Source organism: Cimex lectularius, unplaced genomic scaffold (assembly GCF_000648675.2).
Source record: "Cimex lectularius strain Harlan isolate CLEC.00 unplaced genomic scaffold, Clec_2.1 scaffold91, whole genome shotgun sequence".
NCBI lineage: Eukaryota > Metazoa > Arthropoda > Insecta > Hemiptera > Cimicidae > Cimex > Cimex lectularius.
Genome location: NW_019394227.1, coordinates 301,105 through 324,572, shown reverse-complemented (window position 1 = coordinate 324,572; position 23,468 = coordinate 301,105). Strand labels below are relative to the sequence as shown.

General features: G+C 34.0%; 1 protein-coding gene across 1 annotated transcript in view; it reads left to right on the top strand.

The window, feature by feature from the left end:
• Window positions 1-23,250, top strand: part of LOC106674189 (exostosin-1) — a 300,933-nt gene extending 277,683 nt beyond the window's left edge. Inside the window, exons 4-8 of the mRNA XM_014406774.1 lie at window positions 16,399-16,518; window positions 16,601-16,837; window positions 16,898-17,164; window positions 21,509-21,765; window positions 21,827-23,250. Of these exons, the coding sequence (XP_014262260.1) occupies window positions 16,399-16,518; window positions 16,601-16,837; window positions 16,898-17,164; window positions 21,509-21,765; window positions 21,827-22,007 (1,062 nt within the window). The 3' untranslated portion in view covers window positions 22,008-23,250. The remainder of the gene's footprint in view (window positions 1-16,398; window positions 16,519-16,600; window positions 16,838-16,897; window positions 17,165-21,508; window positions 21,766-21,826) is intronic.
• The last annotated feature ends 218 nt before the right edge of the window (window positions 23,251-23,468 follow it).

Here is a 23,468-nt window from a genome sequence, read left to right as displayed (position 1 = left end):
TGATTCTTATTAGATAGTTATTATCATGGTTATAATTGAACGTATTAATTATTTCTGTTAATTATTCATTTTATTGAAGGTCTTGGTTGAGATAAAATTAATTTCTATGTTTGCTTATCGTTCTACATAATTTTTTTTCAATTAACGAAGGTTTTTAGTTAAGATAAAAAAGTCAGTGACACGAGCGGGATTCGAACCCACGACCTTGGCTAGATACGCCGCTGCTCTACCACTTGAGCTATCGTGACTTCGATCCACTCGGACACTAACTTCCCATCTTAACCCCACCTTTTGAATTTGAATGGGACTTTTTTATCTCAATTTAAAAAAACCTTAATTAATTGAATGATATTAGTTGATCAAGCGGACAGCGAAAAGTAGTGAATTTAATAAGTTAAAATTAAGTATACTTGACTAACGAGATCGTGGGTAAGTTAGATAGTAAGTAAGATTAGTGGGGAAGTTAGTGTCCGAGTGGATCGAGGTCACGATAGCTCAATTGGTATAGCAGCGGCGTATCTAGCCAAGGTCGTGGTTCGAATCCCGCTCGTGACACTGACTTTTTATCTCAACTAAAAACCTTAATTAATTGAAAGATATTAATTGGTCAAGCGAACCACGAAAACTAGTGAAGTTCTACATAATATAATCTTACTTCTTTCCTCAAGTACAGATAAACTTATACTGTACTTGAAAAAAATATGTAAAGAATATCGTCTTTTACTATCTAAATGATTGCCGGGCTATACAAATAAATTGTCTAGGCTTTTAAAACGCACTAAAATCAGAAAATATTTCTGAGTATAACGTCGATTTAATTTTTCGGCCTGGTCAATCAGCTGTGATATATATTATATTTTAACACAAGAAGTATACTCGACGTATGAGAAGCCAAATGCTTTTGATAAACGATCTTTGTATTTTATGAACCTTCAGATTTTCTTTTTTACGCCATCTCAGCGGACTCGTTTTGTCCTTATATACAATTTCCTGTGTAGTGAGGGTAGATGAAATATAAGAATGGCAGCATATAAGCAACTCGTACCCAGTGACCCAAAACATTTCTTTTGGACAGCCCAGTGAAGCTGAAATCCGCTTTTTTCATCCTTTGACTTGTTTGTGGTACTTCGTCGACTTATATTATTATCGATATTAGTAATTTTTTTACGTTGGTAATTTATAATTTTTTCGATTAATTGGTAGACGGAATAGTTTTGATGCTTTAACAGCATGATCGAAACCTTTTCTATTGGGGAAAATTGGCCGTTTATCGATGCTATAATTTTCAAAATATAATTAAATTTTTTTTTCTTATCAGGCTATGGAATTTTGCAAACTTCTCTGCATTTTCCGTACAAGTAAAACATGTAGTATAAAATACAAACAATAACATGAACACAAATCATCCAGTGATAGAAGCCGTTATTACATCAACATGATGAGGAAGATGGGCTCTATCCTAGGATATCGGTATCAAGTATTGAGGTTGTCCAGTGGCACCTAGGCCACCGATGCTTTAGTCTCCTGTGAGGATTATTAGGTAATAATAATTTGACAAAAGAGTTCGGGTGACAGGATAATTTCCAATGAAACCGCATATGTGAATAGCTGGATTGAGCTAGATGAGTAACAAGTGGAACATTTAGATCGGTTTGGATGGATCGTAAAGATAAAAAGAAGCATTGCCTATTGTTCTGAGAATTTTAAATTGGAGGGATTGGATTCGATTAAGGTTGGGATGATTATTATTCAGAAATGTCACATCGGTCTGATGTGATGTAGGTTTCAGAAAAACATTTTCTTCATCGTGCCAACGTTCTTTATTGAGATCATCTTCAGGGTCTGGGATTTACAAACATTGTTTAAATTTAACAAATACATACAGGATGTGGAAAAAAGTGAATTTATACAAAGAAAAAAATATTTTTTATATTCTATCAAAGTTTTTCTACTCACTGAAAGAGTTTGGTTTTCTGTGTAATTGTGCCATTCTTACATCCCAATATCTAGACGAAAGACTGAAGCAACATATCTATGATGGCAAAAAACCCAAGCAAAATCCTACAGCACTCCCTACCCACCATTTTGAACACAAACACAATTTCGACTTCAACAATCCAAAAATATTACACACAGAACAAAACAAACATAGACGTAACTTTTTAGAAATGGTTTACATCAACAGAGTTAAACATAGCATCAATTACAGAACAGATACATGTAAACTGAGAATGTGATCACATTCCGCACATCAAACATTTTTACATAGTCTAATTTTTCAACAATTTAGCTTTCCTTTTCCTACATACCCCCGTCTTTATAATCCTGAAAGGATAATCTGGTCGAATCATTACCAACGTTTTTTTCCTTCGTCGGCTCTTTTCACCTCAAAGAAGCCGACGCCTTATACAAAAATGTCTTTTCTATACCGACATCCTTCCCCACCCCTTCAAAATCCAACATACATAAACATAAAACAGCAATATCTCACATGGCACTCTCAACACGACACGCATGAATGGGAAAACCTGGCGTGAACGGTGGAATATATTGGAGCGCTGGCTTGGTCGCGAATGGGAAAACTCGTGTTGGTCGACCTTTTCAAAAGTATACAAATGCAACGAGAGATTCAGTATTGATAACTTCTAAGCGCTGCGCAGAAATCCTAGTAGAGAACTTAATTTCTTCGTAGTTCGTCCCTGCAGCGAGAAATCGTTATGTGGCTGCCAATCTTTCAATGTCGAATGATGATTTCTCTCATGACTGTGTTTTGTTTTCTAATCGAGGGGGTAACAAGCTGGAGTAAACATAAATAAGACGTTAATTTTTTTTTTTTGTAAGGTTTTGGTTGAAATGAAAAAATAATGTCACTGCGCTAACCACTTGAGCTAAATGACTTCGATAGTTCGATCCACTCGGACACCAACCCCTCATCTCAACCTACAACCTTTCGAATTTTCCCTCTTTTTGCCATTTTTTGGTGTCCGAGAGGATCGAAGTCACGATAGCTCAAGTGATAGAGTAGCGGGGTACTTATCCGAAGGTCATGGCACTAGCTTTTTCATTTGTACCAAAACCTTACAAAAAAGATTAATTAATTGAAAGAAGTAATTTGGTCAATAGAACACTAAATATAATGAATAAATAAGACGTTTCATCTGTCTTTAAATAGTTCCTGCAATCAGCGGGTTCAAGGGAAAGATCTTTCATCAAATTGTTGTGGGTATTACGGCTTCTGTCAGGAGCCACTTCTTACACCATTTCCTCTTCTGGTTTTTCCTTTTAATCAGCGTAGTACAAGAGATCGTTATTCATTTTGAGACGGTAATTCGCTAGATGACGTTCGGAGCGACTGGCTGTAGAGCGGTCGTAAATGCGTAAAATTTCAGGCACTCCAAATAGAGCTGTACGGCTTGGCGCGGTTCCATTTGGAGAGATCGTGAATGGCCACCTTTAATCATGATTCTCCACAGTCAGAGCCAGTGTTCGAGGATGCAAGTGATTTTGAAGATTACGAGAAAATGTGAAGGGATCTTCATCAGGAGAAAGAATTTTGGTATTTGATAGTTTTAGGTTCATTTAGATAGCTAGTATAAGTTGAGTAAAGCAGAGTAGCAAAGACACTGCCCTGTGCTAGGATAAGGCAGATATGGGATAATGAAGTTTTATGGGATACTTAGAAGTAACGATCAAGATTGGATCTTATTATAAGGTTGCTCTAATAAAGTAGGATGTTCTTAAGCTTCCTCAGTCCAGAGTGCTATACCCGGTGTGTATCCAAGAACACACCAGGGCAATATTGCTTTAGCTGAAGGGAGGCTGAAATAACCTCTTCTGGGGCTTCAGCGATTTAATCTAGAATTCTGAATAAACCTAACAAATAATAAAATGGTATTTTAAAATTCTTGTTTAACTGAAGCTCTCGTGAGCTGTTTTTTTCCCGAATGATATGGCCAAGATATTTTACTCAGTTAGCAAATATACACTTTGCCAACTTAAGCTAACAATCTTCCCACGTTGTAGAAAATGATGAATATTAAACCTTTGAAATAACCCTGGTGCAATTTTAATTAAAAAAAGGAAGAACTTTGAAACGGAAATGTATGTCAATCCTTGCAAAAATCAATGCTGCATTTTATGTGAAAATCAAAGTTCTGTTTAATCATCACGAATGATTAGAAATGTTAAACTGTTTGACATACCTGCCCTACTACTCATAAAAATAGCACTCGACCTTCCACTCTTACATATTTATGTACGTAACGTGCCTGCTTTTAAGAGTGCCAACCGTTCCTGAGATAAAAAGAAATAAAGCCAGATGTAAGGAAGAGCCACCATAAAATTCTGAAAAGAATTAAAATAAATGAGATAGTTGTAACGATACTTGATAAAATGCGAGAAAACTTCAGCTTTGAAAGACCATTCCAAGTGGACATTTGGTTGATGGATCGACGATGAAAATAGTGTAGGCGATGAATAAAAAGGCCGAATTACACCCTTGTTAAGCCCCTTGGACTAACCACAGCAATTTTCCAAGCTCAAGTTTATGGAACAACTTTGTAGGACTTAGTAAAGAAAAATATGAAGGGTGCACAGATATACTCTCAGGCAGCCATCAGGACCAACTACAAAAAAGGAACAGCCCTCTCAACAATGGGACCAGACCCACAACTAGGTGCGGAGTGTGTGCTTAAGTTGGAACTGGAAAAACGGCTTGAGAAAGAAAAAGTCAAACACTGGACAAAACTACCAGGCAAACTAAGAGTTTTATAAATCTCTCAATATGGATACTCGACACCGGCCACTGCCTACCATCTGTAGAAGAAGGGCACGGCGGGGACAGAATCATGCCGACTCTGTCAGGAGGAACCAGAGACATCGATATCCTTTTTGAAAGTGAAGCATTAGCCCGGATACATTTCTCATACCAAAATAGGTCCGCGAAGAAGCACCAAGGAAAGTGCTTAGGCTTATAGGAAAATGTGCACTTTCCAAGGTATGATTATAATTTAGAGCGGTTCCACAATAGATCTATTTAGGTCGAAGGAAAGGATTGTCATAATTCTATATTAACCCCCCCCCCCACAAACAAATCGAGTCAACCTAGTGAGATGCACTTTCAGATGCTTTTTCTTGGCCTGGTCCGATTGTTGTTTAGAAAGAAATCCGGGCTTGACCTCACCCCTAAATGTTGTGAAGACCTCGGCCGAAAGCAAACTCTCTCGTTCCACCGGCTCAGATGCCGTTTCCATTCGTTCTAATAAGAATTTCAAATCGCAACGTCTGACTCTGGGATGGGACCTGATTCTAATGTGATGTTTACATTAGCCACCACCCTTTCTCGGAATTAATTGCCGATTTTGACTTATTTATGGATCACCCCTTTCCACAGACTACAATTCTAATGTCAGCTTCTCTTCCGCAAGTAATTAAATCATTACAAGAGGTCTAGCAAACTAAACCGCCGGATTATCAAATAATGGAATTCATCAAAATTCATCTACCTTGAGTTCAGATTAGAAATGAAATTACTCCTTTTCCAAACAAGGAGATTTACGTGAATATTTAAGGGGCAGGTTTTGGTCACAATTAAATTATCCGTCTCCCTTTTGAGAACTACGATAAACTTTGAATTGGGGTATTTATAATTTTAATTTGTTATAATACCCCTTCCTTCATAATAAAGAGCGTTATACAGTGCGTATGACTGCAAATGAAACTACATTTGGGAAAATTCAAATGCTTTCAAGTGACAATGTTTTAATGTAATATTACATAGTTATAATTTCGCATGAATTTATATTAAATAAGAAGTAGATTTAGCCGAAATATACTACTCTTCAAATTTAATCAGTACAGACAGATTTTTTTCCAAACAACATTTATTGATAATTAATGAAATATTCTTTAAATTGAATGTTTTTTCCCCAATAAGTATGGTGTTTGTAAAATATATTGGTTTTACAGTTTAAAAAACCGCTTTAAATACTGAATTAACCTCACTTGACGGAATCAGTGTTGCCCTCCTTAATGAAGGGATAGGACCCCCCCCCCAAAAAAAAAAAGAATTCGTTTAACCTTATCATAAATCTCTCAGTTGTTGATATGTGAAATAGATCGCCTCTAAATAAAACATATTGTGGATAGTTTTATGGGGTTTACTGGCCCCGTATATCACCACCCTCTTCTTCTTTCATGCTGTTTACTTTTTCTTCTTGCGCTTTGTTGCATTCTGGTCTATTTTTCGGACCATGCAAGTTATCACGTCAATTAGGATTTGTGTGTTAAATAGAATAGCATTTATTGTCGTAAGCCACAAGCTTTTGGTATTACAGAATATTCACATAAAAATTTGTATACTTGCATAACATTAAAGTTTAAAAATTCACAAAATTCATTGAAAGGCATAAAAACCACATATTAAAAATATTTCCTTAAACATAATAAAAGACAAGGATTTGAAAGTTTTGGGAAAAGAATTGTAAACTTGGGGCAGTTATTTGTACAATTTTTGAACTTTTTCACTCTCGTATATGGAACATATAATTTTAAAGCGTCTCGACTAGAATATTTATTTACATTATATACAGTGTCAAATATTCTAATTTTTATGCACATAAATCTCACAAAAATAAATATAAATACATCGAAGCAAGCGCCATCAACCTTAATTTAACAAAGCTTTTTTTACAATTTTCTTGATACTCAAAAATGTCAATGACCCGAATGGCTCTGATTTGCAATGCAAAAATTTCTTTGACAGATGCTTATGATTTCCAGAGTAAAATATTTTCATTACTGTTAGGAAAGCCTGACTCATGAGACTTGACTAGTCTCTCACAATGATCACCCCAATTCAGAAGAGGATCAACTCTTATTTCTAGATCAACAAAATTGTCAGAGAACCCAGATCACGAAGGCCCAGATCAAGTGTCTTTGTTTTATCTTGATAAAGATGTAACCCATTCGCAGTGAACCAATCGACCGTCCGGCGAATAGAATTTTTATAAAAGATTTCTCAATTCATTTCTCTATCCTTTTGGCAGCCTCTCTCTACCTCAGAGCCTCGTCAGCCATAGATAAAAATTTACCTATAATAAACACTCTTCACAACTTCCTATAAAGTCTCAACAGACTATAAAGGAGAGGAAGAACACAGGAAAGCACCAGATACAATGATATGGTATACGGATGGCTCCAAAACAAACGAAGGAACCGGATCAGGCGTTTTCTGTACAAGCCCAAAACATGAGCAATCAAACTCATTAGGGAAGTATACTTCGGTCTTTCAAGCAGAAATACATGCCATCAACGCTTGTGTCCTGGAAAACCTTAAAAGAGGTTACACTGACAAAAAATCCTCATAAGATCAGACAGCCAAACAGCTATTAAAGCGTTCATGTAAAAGAATTACATCAAAACTAGTCAGTGAATGTATTCAAAATCTCCAAAACCTGGGAAAACACAACAACCTGATGATATCTTGGGTGCCAGGGCACAGGGGAATTCTGGGTAACGAAGAAGCAGACAAACTGGCCAGAGGAGGATCTGCAAGACCATACATAGGCCCCGAACCTATCCTTGGGATAACAAAAACAAACATAGAATCCTCCATCGCAGAATGGATCCAAACAAAACAAAGAGAGAATTGGATAAACTCTAGCGGTGCTAGACGTAGTAAACTTATGATGAAACAATCCTCACCAAAATTGGCAAAAACACTGCTACAATTGGAGAGGGCAAAACTCAGAGAAGTGATGGGACTACTAACCGGTCACTGGTATCTGAGAAAACATCTACACAACATGGGTATATACAGCGATGATCCCATTTGCAGATTATGTAATGATGAGGAGGAAACAGCCACTCATATCATATTCGAATGCGAAGCAACAGCTCAATGGAGGTTTAACTTAACGTACGAAAAAGACTCAGGGAACCAAATTGCAGCAATAACAGTCAATGACCTGATACTTCTGAGAAGAAGGCCCCGCTTCCCAGTATCCTTTCCACCATACCATACCATATCATAAACACTATTCACTCTAATAAATTACATTCACACTGTCCCAGATTATTCCATATTCCTCGGGATCTCTACATGCATAGTAATAGTTACATTCACTAGTACTTGATTGTGTTACAAAATTATATGCTTATGTTATATGTTTCTTCCAAGAACAGGAGACTTGAGCTGTCTTGCTCAAGCACAATTCTCATTTCGAGTGGTGTTCTTACTCGGTCTTTACATAAAGCCAAGGATTCCCACCCTTCAATTAGGTGGGACATATACGCGGGCTTTGGCCCACAAATAAGTGTGTCAACCTCGTATGGCCTATCCTTAATCGGGTCAGGATGACACTTGGAGTCAGATCCTCCAAGGGCCATCCAAATAAAGCATATTAAAATAGATGAATTATGGTGAAACACTTTTATTGATATTTAAGTTCCACGGTCATACAGATGAAAAAAACGAGAGTTATTTTTCTTTCTTTTCAATAACGTGGTTCGACGTTGAACAACCATTTTTTTTCCTTATTCTTTTGTAATCCTCGTTCTAATATCCTTTGTCGCCCGGTCGTTAAATGAAGTCGGGCCCGAATAAACAGACTTCTGTGCAATTTTTCCCCATAAAGGATTAGTTGATTTCACCCCCTTGGTAATTTACATTTTGTTAATTTCTTTCCACTATGGATCTTTCATCGGCGTCGAAATTGGTCAGGGATTCCCTTGTGGTACGATATTCACGACTGAAAATTAAGGATTTAGTACATTTAAAACATCCATTTAAAAGTCTATTATATTATTCTTTAAACGGTAATTAAAATCATTAAATAAAAGTCATTCGGCTCATTTGACCGGATTTAATAAATAAAATGTATTAATTTAAAAAATATTTTTAGCACCGTTTCAAATTAATAAGGGCCGGCAGAATTATTCAATTTTGCCGCGCTAGCGGTTCTAGGTTCTAATCGCGGCACTGCCCATGGAATTTGGACTGGAAATAATATAAAAAAGTATTGAAAGGGCGCTGACATACGGAGCGGTTTTGACCGAAGCGTTACCGCTTCGGTTTTGCTAGGTTGTGACACATGCAGCGGTATGATGTGCGTTTTGGCCGAAGCGGTTTTGTTTTCTCTCAGTTATTAAAAGTATCCTACAACAGTGCATATAAGCATTGAACGTGGCAAGGTGTTATTTTGCAGTTTGTATAACAAGTCCTGTTTAATAAATATATTGTTCTGTAACTGTGTGTAACTTCGTGTATTAGTTACAGCCTTACAGACCATTCCCCCCATGCAGTACTTTTTTTTTTCTTTGATGAACATTCCATGGAACTGGCTACGAAGCGAAATCTCAGTTATCTACACACTACGTCTCGTTCGGTTTTCTTTTCTCTATGCAGTTTTGAAAAATAGTCTTTAAAAATAAATATTTAAGTTGATTTATATTTAGATGGGATCTCGGGTAGCCGAATAAGCGTGTCAGACTCTCGGATTAGATCCTGCAGTTGTAGGTTCGATTCCCGTTTCGCTCCCCCCCAACAAAAAAAAAAATCAATCCTCTCTGATCAATAAAAAATAAAGTAATTCCTGTTCAGAGTCAAGGAAGGTTTAAACTACTTTTCATTTTTCATACTATAATTTAAAAGGCACAGAGCTGGGATTTGAACGAGGTCCCCTTCCTCCTCCAGATAATATTCAAAACAAAATCTTTATTAAACTAGTTACTACCATGTATCACCGACAGTCATGCGCATACTTTAAAGCTGTAGAAATCATTTAATTATAGGGTGATGTACTTTCAAGTAGTTGTAAAGTTAAAAGAGGCCCTGGAGGAAGGTGAGTTCGTTTTAAAAACGGTTGTTACTGTACAGCACCGTACAATCTGTAAATACTTAGATTTTTTCCCCCATTTTTAGTGGTGATTAAGTATCAATATGTAAAGCTCTAGGTGTCAGGAAGTTGAGAATTAGCTAAAATTCTATTATTTATTAATCTTATTGAACTGGCATTGGCCCATTCCCCATGGAGTTCCCATGGATGAAGAGATACTTCTGGTGTCTCTGTAATCTTATTGAACTGGCATTGGCCCATTCCCCATGGAGTTCCCATGGATGAAGAGTTACTTCTGGCGTCTCTGTTGTACTATCGTTGGAAGAAGAGAATGGAGAAAAAACACAGGAGAATGTAGGTTCATCCAATTGTCGAGAAGAGAAGCGAAAGAGGGCATTTTAAGAATTTGTTTTCAGAGATAAGGAAACACCCTGAAGAATGTTTTAACATTACCACGATGTAAATGGGCAGTTTTGACGAGTTACATAGTAAAATAAAATGCCGCATTACAATTTTTTTTCTCCACGTCTATATTTTGCATCTTAAAAGTAAATTAGAAGACTGACAAACAAACAACCCTTCAAGAAAGTAGGGTACGAACAGCTCAAATAAACGCCACGTGTGTCAGGGCTGATGCAATACTTGGGTACCACTCACCGCCTGGCGTTTTCAAAACCGACGCGTTGGGTCGTCTCCGCCACCGACCGACTCGGTTTGAAAACCGACAGGCGGTTACGACCGCTACGTCTGTCAGGTTAATGCAACAACAATGAACGACTCACCGCCTCGATTTTTCTCGCGATAAACGCTTTGGTCAAAACCGCTCCGTGTGTCATCGCCCAAAAGTGGTTTGACCTCTCGTCCGCGACACCCAACATGTAGTTGGACGTTAAGCCCCCATAAAAATTACTTTCCTTTAGTTAAACATCTACTGACAATACGGCTTGAAATATCTAGACGCTTGTGTCACCCCAGCGGAGTGTTTTCCCGTTTCGTTAGTTATGCACGTTAAAGTTTATATTCAACAATCAACAAGCCTGCCTGTCGCCAAAGGCAAGTGTCTACGTTTGAAAGTGTATGGTAATTTTTGTATCCAGCAAATTTACAACTTTTTTAATTTACATTCAAATCATATGTATAACATTTTCAAATTTGAATATTTAATGTATGGTTTGATTATTCGCACAAAACCCAGGTTGGAGTTTTATTTTTTGCTAAAAGAATACAGACAGCTTGTCGATTTGATTAAATTCCAGTTCGTTTTCAATTCGTTTTTAAAAGTTTAAAAATGTTGTACTTATCATGATCAAAAAGTTTATTGTTACTATTTGTGTAGTTTATTTTAGTTGTATTTATTGATTTTTTGCAGTTATTTAGGAACAAGTTATTAGATGACATTCAAAATTTTAGTATTAGTTTCTCTATAGTTGAAAACCTTTATTCAATTTAGTAAATTACATGGACGTTTTGGGCTCCTGGTCCATCATCAGCAACTAAGATAGAGAAATCTCATGGTATAATTCCCAATCTGAAGGCACACCCATCAGTAATTTCCATTTTTTTTTAAATAAAAGTATTTTTACCTGGACTGTGCAAATGATACATATATATTATTTTTCCACACCCTTTATTTGTTGAGGGGAATGTCGTCAACATGGTTTTAAAACTGTAATTGAAACATATATTTTATTTTAGTCAGTTATTGGTATACCACATTCCCCTCAACAAATAAAGGGGGTGAAAAAATAATATATATGTATCATTCGCATAGTCCAGGAATAAATACTTTTATTTAAAAAAATGGAAATTGCTTATGGGTGTGCCTTCAGATTGGGAATTATACCATGAGATTTCTCTATTTTTAGTTTCTGATGATGGGCCAGGAGCCCGAAACGAACAAATAATTTACTAAATTGAATAGTTTTTCAACCACGGGGAACTTGGAATTTTTCAACCTATCAATAGAGAAGATATGAAACGTGGAGTTAATAATATATAAAATAAGATCATTTATTTATTTCCTTTTTTCTGCCTTTCTTATTTCTTTTGCTTCCCTCTTTATCTTGATATCTTTCTATCAATCCCTTCTGTTTCTCTCTTTCTTTCATTATTTTTTCTTTTGTTTTTCTTCTTGCGTGTTCTTATCTATCTTGCTTTTTTCCTCCTCTTCTTCTATTTCTTTGTTTTTAATTTCTACCATTATTTCCTCAATTTGTTAGCGTTCTTTATTCATTCCTTTATTTTTCCTGTTATGTTTTTCTTTTCTTTTATTTTTTCTTTAGCTTCTGTTTTTCTGGATTTCTTTTGATTTTTCATTTCTATCTTGCTTTTTTCCATTCTATCTTTCCCTATTTATTTCTTTTTTTCTTTCCTATCTTGCTTCATTCCTCTTCTATCTTTTCCTATTTCTTTGTTTTTAATTTCTATCATCATTTCCTCAATTAGTTAGCATTCTTTATTCATTTCTTTATTTTTCCTAATATGTTTTCCTTTTCTTTTGTTTTTTTATCTTCTGTTTTTCTCGATTTCTTCTGATTTTTCATTTCTATCTTGCTTTTTTCTATTCTATCTTTCCCTATTTATTTCTTTTTTTCTTTCCTATCTTGCTTCATTCCTCTTCTATCTTTTCCTATTTCTTTGTTTTTAATTTCTATCACCATTTCCTCAATTTGTTAGCGGTCTTTATTCATTTCTTTATTTTTCCTGTTATTTTTTCTTTTCTTTTGTTTTTTCTTTCTCTTCTGTTTTTCTCGATTTCTTTTGATTTTTCATTTCTATCTTGCTTTTTTCTATTATGTCTTTCCCTATTTTTTTTCTTTCCCATCTTGCTTCATTCCTCTTCTATTTTTCCCTGTTTCTTTGTTTTTAATTTCTATCATCATTTCCTCAATTAGTTAGCGTTCTTTATTCATTTCTTTATTTTTCCTGTTATGTTTTTCTTTTCTTTTCTCTTCTATCTTTTCCTATTTCTTTGTTTTTAATTTATATCACCATTTCCTCAATTTTTATTAGCGGTCTTTATTCATTTCTTTATTTTTTCTTTTCTTTTGTTTTTTCTTTATCTTCTGTTTTTCTCGATTTCTTTTGATTTTTCATTTCTATCTTGTTTTTTGTATTCTATCTTTTCCTAATTATTTCTTTTTTCTTTCCTATCTTGCTTCATTCCTCTTCTATCTTTCTATATTTCTTTCCTTTTTCTTTTCTTTCTTGCTTTTCTCTTCTATCCTTCTCGTTTTCTTTCGTTTTTTTTTTGTTTTTTCTATTTGCTATTCTTTAATTCTTTCTTTTCCACTTTCTCTTTTTCTCTTTATCTTCTATCTTTCCTCATTTCTTTCTCACATTTCTTCTTTTTCCAATCTTTCGTTGCTTTTTATATTTTTTAACTTTCTATCCTTGATCGTCTTTTCTTTTGTTCTTGTTTTTCCATTAATTTTTGTCTTTCCCTCTTTCTTTTAAAAAATCCCAATGCTGTATTTTTGTTCATAGAGATATTATTTAGAAAAGATGAATTTGCTCCATGTAACTTTTTTTCAATATATTATTTTGTTTCTTATATTCAGACGTTTTGAAAGTTTTTTATTTCGTTCTGTTGGTTTTTGCGTTTTTTTAATCTTTGTTTTTAACGTTTGAACGTACTTCCTTGTTTCGTATATATTGTCTATTAAACAAATAGATTTAGTCAAATTTAAAAAAAATTACCTTAAAATTAAATTAATTAATTAAAAATTACCTTTTTTTTCCTAATTGTTTAAAACCCTGTACTTTTTCCTGTAAAAGTTTCCCCCGAAAAGTTTAAGGTTCAGTCCGCACAAAGCTTTCAATGCAATTTCCCTGTTAAAAAAAACACACAATACATATTAATTAAAATCCTTCTTCGTCACGCTGGCGGCTAAATTGAAATTCCTGCATAGAATTAATTTTGAAATTTGTCGTTTTGCGACTCCCTACTCAGGTACTGTTCTAATTAGCTTAATTTGTCACCATAGTTGCCAAAGGGCCTACCTCGGATTCCAAACGGATCCTCTTACATTGTCTTAGTTTCCTCCCGCTAGGTAACAAACCGGGGGTCAGTTGAGTTCATCTTATTACATCTTTTTCATTTAGATAAAAAATAATGTTATTTACATTTTTAAAAGTTTTATATTAGAAAAATTGATTTATCATTTGTTTAATTATGGAGAATATTGTTAAATATGTCAGTTTAAAGTAAAAACACACCTTGGACTTAATAAAATTACAGTTCAATAGACCAAACAAAAAACGTTAGAAGTATTTTTTTTTATTTTTGTCGTTTGATGGTTAAACTAATATTTTTCTGATCAAGGCAACTTTATAGTATATAGCCACTCGTGCAATTTAAGTTAGCGAAAAGTTCAAATTGGTCTTTAACATGGTAATCACTTTGTTCCAAGTCCTCTGGGGCGTAAATATTTCAGTTATTGTCTCATGCTTGAGTAATCGTACTGCGTCGCTTATCTTAATAGCTTTTTCGCATTGGCACTTCCCTGCTACACGTTTTCAGGCTCATGGGACCCCTAGGCATCTTTGCTGGTGATATATATGAAAACCTAATAATCAGACAGGCTACATTATGGCGTTTCGCTGAACAGAGGAGATAGCCAAGTCGAAGATGGAAAAGGTGAACATTCAACTTATGTAAATTATTGCATCAATGGGTCATAATCATAGTAAATCGAGTGTACAAATAAGATTTATTATTTTACGTGCAACCTATAGTTAAACTTTTAATTAATTAAGGTTTTTATTTGAGATAAAAAGTCAGTGTCACGAACGGGATTCGAACCCACGACCTTCGGCTTGATACGCCTCTACTCTACCACTTGAGCTATCGTGACCTCGATCCACTCGGGCACTAACTGCCCATGTCAACCCCACCATTTGAATTTTCCCTCAATTAAAATCGTTAATTAATTGACTTTGGGCTGTACTTTGATAAAAGACTAACTTGAAATCCGCATACAAGACTAAAAAAGCAGAACTAGACGAGAACACTCTCACGATTATTAGACAAACGATCGAAACTGACGCTTCACAACAAACGATTGATATACAATACGATAATAAAGCCGATTCTGTCCGAGAAGCTCTTGCGTGCCAACTTAACCACTATCAGGAATCTGAAACGAAAGGAATCGTGCTCATCCGTCTGAGGATAGGCCATACCCGATTGACACACCCACACCTGCTTTTGTGGCAAACTCCGCGCAAGTGTGCCAGACCTTTTATAAACAGCTAGTAGCAGAGTTGTGAAAAGCTAAGTACAATTGTACTTAAGTACTTCCTTCAAGTATTTGAGTAAATGTGTGAATGTATTATTTCAGGAATATCAGTGAACGAAAGGGCGGGACAACGAAGTTATTTAAAAGTCTCAAGTTCTTCAAAAGTAATTGCAAGTACAAGTACTTTTACACGTACTTGCAATTTGACTTCCAGCGAGAACAAGTACAAGTAAAATACTTGACACTGGTAGTACAAGTACAAGTACTTCTGTTTGTACTTGTGAACATTGAATACAATTACAAGTGTATACCTGTACTTGTGTGTTCCTGAGTACAATTACTTGTACATAAACTTGTACTTGTACTTCCTTACAAGTAGTTGTAGTTGAAACTGTTGTCATTGTAAATTATTAATATCGCAATATTATTACCTCAATTTGAATTACACTTATAATAATTTTTCCCAACCAATGTTTTTAAACAATTTTGCCGTATAGTTTACAATTAATTAAGGTTTTTAGTTGAGATGAGAAAAAGTTAATGGCACGAGAGGGATTCGAACCCACGACCTTCGGCTAGATACGCCGCTGCTCTACCACCTGAGCTATCGTGACCTCAATCCACTCGGACATCAACTCCCCATCTCAACCCCACCTTATGGGTTTTCCCTCCTTTTTGCCATTTTTCAATTGTTTTTCATCTCAACTAAAAACCTTAATTAATTGTAATGATTTAATTGGTCAAGCGGACCACGAAAATAGTGAATTTAATGAATTAAAATGAAGTACACTTCACTAAAGCTCTCCAAACCGATTACACGACATTTGAAAAATGGCAAAAGGATGGATTCTTTGACTTAGTATTTATCCCCAGTTCTACCACAGGCTTTTTGGCATATCCTTGTGTCTTTAGTGCTCTGTCATGTATTCTCTTAAGGTGTACATTCTAAATTTAGTTAACGATTACCTCTTGGGAACTTTTTATTTGTTGGTTTTGTAAGTGAAAAGTTATAAGATTTAGCTTTTAACCTGGTGAATGGTACTATTGTTGCCTTGGAGAGAAAAGCCTTTTGGGCTGTTTTAATAGAACCATTTCAGCGTTCTATTTAATGATGTTTACAATAGTTTGACTAGAGTCTCGTCGTATTTGCTTCTTCTTGTTATGACTATGCCATCTGCGTACCCTTAATACATCAAAGCTTATTGTAGGACGTTTTTTTCAAATAGATAATGTTTCCCCATGATGGCTTGTTAATTTTTAAAATGTTTACCATTATTAGCCAGTATTTAAAAAGAAAGTACATCGAAATTTGAATTTTACAGGTGCCGGAAATCGTAAGGTCAATTTCAGCGACAAAACTGTTCGCTCTGCGACAGCAAACTCAAATACTTTGGGACAAATATTTCTCATCCATTGAAAAAATTGTGTTCACCACTCTCGAGGTAATTTGTCATATTTTAAACCTTTGACAAAAAAAACTTTTAATTATTTTGGATAGTTCATCATTGTTCATGCTTGTTTCAGATATTGAGAGAGCGTTTGCCAGGCCAGGCCCAGAGAGATGGAAGAATTTGGAATTCAGCTCCAGGAGCATTGGTGTCTCTTCCTCAGTACAACGGTCCTTATCCTTGGGACCAGGCCATGTCCCAGGAACAGCAGTTTACAGCAGTTGTCTATGCTCAATTAGGAGCACCGCTGACGGTGGTATCTCCTTTGTATAAAATTGTTAAAGCTATATCAAAAAGCAACTATACTGCCATGGTAAATATTTTTATTTGAAATCTACTCGTTTTATGCTTTTACTTAATTTTTTTTTTTCAGGTGGTTGTGATTTGGGCAAATGAAAAAAGCACGCCCGCCCGTGTTAGATGGCCGGTTATGTCAATGCCACTTCATATAATTCATCAACCGGGCATATCTCAGAGGTTTTCACCTCATCCGCTCATTCGCACCAGTGCCATACTTTCATTGGATGAAGACGCACTTCTTACAACCGATGAAATAGACTTTGCTTTCCAAGTATGGAAACATTTTCCTGAGCGTATAGTCGGTTATCCTGCTAGGTCACACTATTGGGATGATGCTAAGGTAAGTTTAGTATATACGTATTCCCAAATATTTTACAACTTTAGAAAATAAAAACGAAACTGAAGGAATTTATAAAGGGAACATAAACTACCCAGAAGAAGGTTCATTTTGAATAAGATATTGACATCAGTCTCAATAAATTTAACAAAACAAAATATCCAATTTGCGAGAAGGTTATTGGAAACACACAGACGACAGATCGTTACCATTTTTGTCCTTTTTATTCCAGAGTTTCTCTTCTAAAGGAGAAAGGAAGAAAAAAAATCTTGAGATTTTTCGGACGCTTCAACACTGGAAATGCCCGATTAAAGTTATCCACTAACAGATTCAAATCCTGCTCTTACATCGTCAGCAAACGTTGATGAATGTATTTCTCTTTGCACGAATATCTTTGTGGCAGACTATAATCAAAACCTGCCCGACATTTAATAAGTTATTGTGAAATTGCACGAACAAAACGCATTAAACAACAACTGAAGGAATTTTTTATAATCAAAATACATGAAATGACAAAAGTTTAAAAAACTGGCAATATCTCATAAATTAAAATTGTTGCATGTCCCTCAAAATAATTTAAAATGATTTTAATATAAATTTTCTGATCACGACTCTTCGTTCGCGCCTCAGAAAAGTCCGATACAGTTTCGCCGAACCTGAATGTGTTGCTGGTTAGTATGTCCGAGCGCCGTTCAAAAGGGGAAAGGATGAAAAGGAAAGTTTTGAGATTTTTCGAACACTTGAACACCAGAAATGCCCAATGAAAGTTCACCAGTAACAGAATCACATCCTGCTTTTACATCGTCAGCAAACGTTGATGGCTGTATTTCTATTTGCACGCATATCTTTGTGGCAGACTGTGATCAAAATCTGCCTGAAATTACACAGACAAAATGCAAGAAACAACAATTGAAAGACATTTTAAAATCAAATTTCATAAAATGACAAAAGTTTAAAAAACCAGGGCAATATGACATAATTTAAAATTTTTACATGTCCCACAAAAATAATTTAAAATGATTTACCCTTCGTTCCCGCCTCAGATAATTGCGATACAGTTTTGCCGAACCTGACAGTGTTGAAGGTTTAGTATATCCGGGCGTCTTTTTCGTAAACGGATTACAACTTCACCCATAATTAACCAAATGGTTTTGTCCATACTAAAATCGCTGGTCCGTCTATCCTCGCTTTTTTTTATTTAGTTTTCAAACTAGTGAAGGTGTATAATGTATCCTTTACTATCAATCCCAAACATTAAAATGACGTTTTCCTAGAAAGATCCTCAGTATTATAACTCATTTGTTTGTCGTAATCTATTTTACATTCCATTTATCGGCCCTCTATTCAAAAGGGGAGAGGAAAAATAGGATCTTGAGATTTTTCGGACCCTTCAACACCAGAAATACCCAAGGAAAGTTAACCAGTAACAGATTCACATCCTGCTTGCATTCATATCTTTGTGGCAGACTGATCAAAATCTGCCTGGTATTTGATAAGTGCGAAATTACACAGACAAAATGCCATAAATAATAACTGAAGGAATTTTTAATATCAAAATTCATAAAATGACAAAAGTTTAAAAAACCTGGGCAATATGTCATAGATTAAAATTTTTGCATGTCCCTCAGAATAATTTAAAATAATTTTTATACAAATTTTCCAAAACCAGAAATGCCCAATGAAAGTTAACCAGTAACAAATTCCCTCAAAATAATTTAAAATGATTTTAATATAAATTTTCTGATCACGACTCTTCGTTCGCTCCTGAAATAATTGCGATACAGTTTCGCTGAACCTGAATGTGTTGCACGTTTAGTATGTCTGAGCGCCGTTCAAAAGAGGAAAGGATGAATATGAAAGTTTTGAGATTTTTCGGACACTTCAACACCAGAAATGCCCTATGAAAGTTAACCAGTAACAGATTCACATCCTGCTTTTATATTGTCAGCAAACGTTGATGGCTGTATTTTTATTTGCACTCATATCTTTGTGGCAGACTGATCAAAATCTGCCTGGCATTTGATAAGTTAATGCGAAATTACACAGACAAAATGCAAGAAATAACAACTGAAGGAATTTTTAATATCAAAATTCATAAAATGACAAAAGTTTATAAAACCTGGGCAACGAGTCATAAATTAAAATTTTAACATACCCTTCGGAATAATTTAAAATAATTTAAATATAAATTTTCTGATCACGACTCGTTGTTAGCCCCTGTAATATTTGCGATACAGTTTCGCCGAACCTGACGGCGTTGCAGGTTTAGTATGTCCGAGCGCCGTTTTCGTAAACGGATAAAAAATTCGCCCTTAAATAATAAAATGGTTTTGTCCAAACTAAACATCTTTGGTCCGTCTATTCACGCTTTTTTAAAATAACTTTTCAAACTAGTGAAGGCATAATAAACCCTTTACAACCAATCACAAACATTAAAATCCATTTTCATAGAACGATCCTCAAAATTGTAACCCCTTCATTTAGTCGTCGTTATAATCTATTTTACAGTCTATTTATAATAAATAAACTTGTAAATAATTTTTTCTCGGTAATCCGAAGCAATTTCAAATATTTTATCTGGGTATTTCATCTTGACATCGCCATCTCTGATGAAGAGCTCAAACCAAATGGATCATCAACAGATGACACCTGAAATTTTCTTCACTGCCAGTTTTCCATATCGGTGGAGGGAAAATTGCTACCTAAACAATATAACTTTATAAACAGCGATTAACAATCAATTTTTAAAAATATGATACAATTAAGAGAAGTAGTGTACTTATTGGGATTGAGTTTTTACCCAATCACCCTGATTGATCCTTTCTAACTCGATCGATTAAAATACCTTTTTTTATTTATCCATTTTTTTGGAAATATGTAGGAAACAGTTGTTCCGCTGCTACATAAAATTGATTTTTGTAATATCATGTGGATTAGTAGGACAGAAAGGCTTCTAATTTCGGGACAGTGACAAGTCAGCCGACGCCAAACAAGAAAGTTGCATTGTTTTGGATATGTGTCTTGGAAATAACTTTTGCAACGAAATGTAAAGCTTATGATAGCATAAATTTAGGGCAAAGAGGATAGACCTCTGTGTGAAAAACGATAAAATTGTTATTACAATTTATTACATATTTATTTTTAATTTAATGAACAATAAAAACAATAAATGTAAAGAAATCTTACAAATACAATCTACTGTTCAACAATTTATCAAATTCATGAATACCACATATTGTTGTAGGTATACTGTTGGATATTATTTCATTACGTACAACTACCTTCAAATTAAAAAAAATCAACATGTCATTCAAAATTTTAACATTTATGCACTTTATTCGTAATCAGCTTCGAGTTAAATTCTGTGACGAAATTGTCAAAAAAAAGACGTTAAGCTTGGTTTTCTGGGAACAAAATCCAGAAAATATATATCTTATCTCGATGGCAAAAAAAAATTGATGAAGATGAACTGGAAGAACGCTTGTTTGATTTTTTTTTTTTTTTTTTTAATTTATATAACGTTGACAATTTTTATTGTAAATTGAAATCTCTTTATTTTAATTTAACAAAAACAGGAGGTTGGTAGAAAAGGAGAGGAGAGAGAGAGAGAGAGAATATCAGAAAAACTAAACTGCATCACATTATTTATATTATTTTTTACATATATATTTCTTATGTATAATTCTATATTATGTATTTTTACAAAATTTTATGTACAATTTACTAAATAAATAACAAATGAAATTTTAAAGAGTGTGAATCCCTAAATTTCATTAAAGCAATAAATAATACAATAAGAAGAATAAATAAATAATCAGTCCATTTAGAGTGCATCAAATGCGTCATTATACTCGTATTTATATATTCAATAGGAAGTTATTTACCAAGTAGTCAATAATTTTTTTTTCTAATGCACCCTATTTTCTTTTTAGTTTTCTTGTTCTTTATTTAAATGTGCATTTAAATTATTAAAATTATGTATTGTTTCAACTTTAAATGATTTGTTGAATACTGATATTTAATGTTTTGTTACCTTTAATCTGTTGTGACACACCTCTAGTACTGTGGTCGTGAACACTTGAAAAGAATTGCAATCCTTATACAAACACAACCGCTTCACAAATTTTTTTATATAATATGTAACAATAGTCAATTTTGCAGCTGATCTATTTCCACTTTTTCATTATTTTAACGATGACTTGTAAAAATGCTCTTAGATTTTCTTTCCGTTTGATAATTTGAACATCGTGATAATTTGAATTATTTTTGTGGTCCCTTGGGTTTCAAATTATAAAGAGTCGACTGTACATACATTATATGGATTTAATTTTATTAATTTATATACAGGGTTCATGGGGCTATACATCAAAATGGACAAACGACTATTCCATCGTGCTCACCGGAGCAGCTTTTTACCACAGATACTTCAACCATCTTTACACAGATTGGTTAAGCCCTCTTCTCCTTAAGACAGTGGAGCAATCGCACAACTGTGAAGACATCCTAATGAATTTTCTTGTCAGCCATGTTACCAGACGGCCTCCTATCAAAGTCACACAAAGGAAGCAATATAAGGATTCCCCTCCGACAACCGGGACTTCCAGGTTTACTTTTGAATAAATTTATTTTCTAGACCCGAAGAATCAATAACGTTTGTACTTTCAGATCACCATGGAACGACCCGGATCATTTTATTCAAAGGCAGACATGTTTGAACACGTTTGCAGCTGTTTTTGGATATATGCCGCTCTTAAGAAGCAATACTAGAATGGATCCTGTCTTGTTCAAGGATCCTGTATCTAACCTCAGAAAAAAGTACAGACAAATTGAACGGGTTGGCAGCTAGTATACACCTTACATCAACAGCGTGTATATTTATAATTGAAATACAAATATTTCTTTTTACTATAATTTGTTGCATTTAAACTATGGTGTCAAGTAGAGAGAAAAAGCTAATTTAATCTAATAAGGACATTGTTGTATTCATTAAATATTGTTATGATAATGATATTTTTATAAGTTACTTTTTTATAATTGAAACTGTGTATTGTAAATAGTTTTACTCATTTGACTACTTGATGACATCCAGAATTTCACTTTTTTTCTAATCATTGAAGAGTATTCTTCGGTATATTTTCGTTTCTCAGACTCCGACATTCCAAACAAGAACATTTTACTACTATTTTATTAAATTCGTGATCTATAATCATGATGAACTGGGGTTATTCCAGTTTCCATGTGATATATAATATACAACAGCTCATGTTTTTAATATCATTTATTTTTTACTTGATACTAATAATAATAAAAGATCCACAGCCGTCCAAGTGGGTGTTAGTACGTTCCAAATATGTTTCAGTTTCTTCCAAACTGCCTCTCAAATATAAATTGTCTGTGCCTAACGATTCTCATTGTGAAAAACCAATTATATCAATTTTCAATATTTATTGGCCTCTAGCTCTGACAATCATTTTAATAATTTAAAAAATTTGGGTACTACCTACACTATTTTTTTCTATCTTAGCTGGAGGTTAATATCTATTATTGATTCAACACACAATTTTGTGAACACAATGTCTGCAACAATTTCTAAATTATTTGTTTTAATTATTGACTTGAATGAAACATATGAGGAGGTATCGATAAATTCCAACATGTTATTTTGCGACAATCCATTTTATAATTAATGCATTTTTGAGTCCCCAATGAGATTTACAATTAGTTTTTTTTATAATGTTTACTCCATGACACACCCACTAATGGAATGTTAATTTCCCAGGGACTAATTAGTTTCAAAATATATTGGTTAACTTTTTTTTTAAATATAATTATTTTAAAAACTAACATTATTGTCCTATTAGGTTAGCGATATGATTTTTTAAATATAAGTGTACCTAAACAAATTATAATTTGATCTTTAGTTAATATACATAATATATTGTAAAATAATTAATTGTAAATAATTGAGTTTCCTGGTGTATTTATTTATTAAAATGTCCATATGATCATTGCATTTGTACAAATGAATGAGTACTTAACAAAGGAAAATTCAAAAGTGTAAACATAATTCCAAAAAAAAAAAAAAAAAAGGACTGTAAATTTCATAAGTTTGGTGTTTAAATGTATTTTAAAAAATAATTTATATTGTAATAACTTCATGTTTTTATATCATTTGATATTTACTTTGAAGAAGATTTATTTAAATAACAAATCATGGGAAGAGCGATTTTCTTCTGAGTGAATTTTCTATGAAAGTTAAAGAAAAAATTAGGAGATTTTATAAACTAATGGTGTACTAGTAATAGAA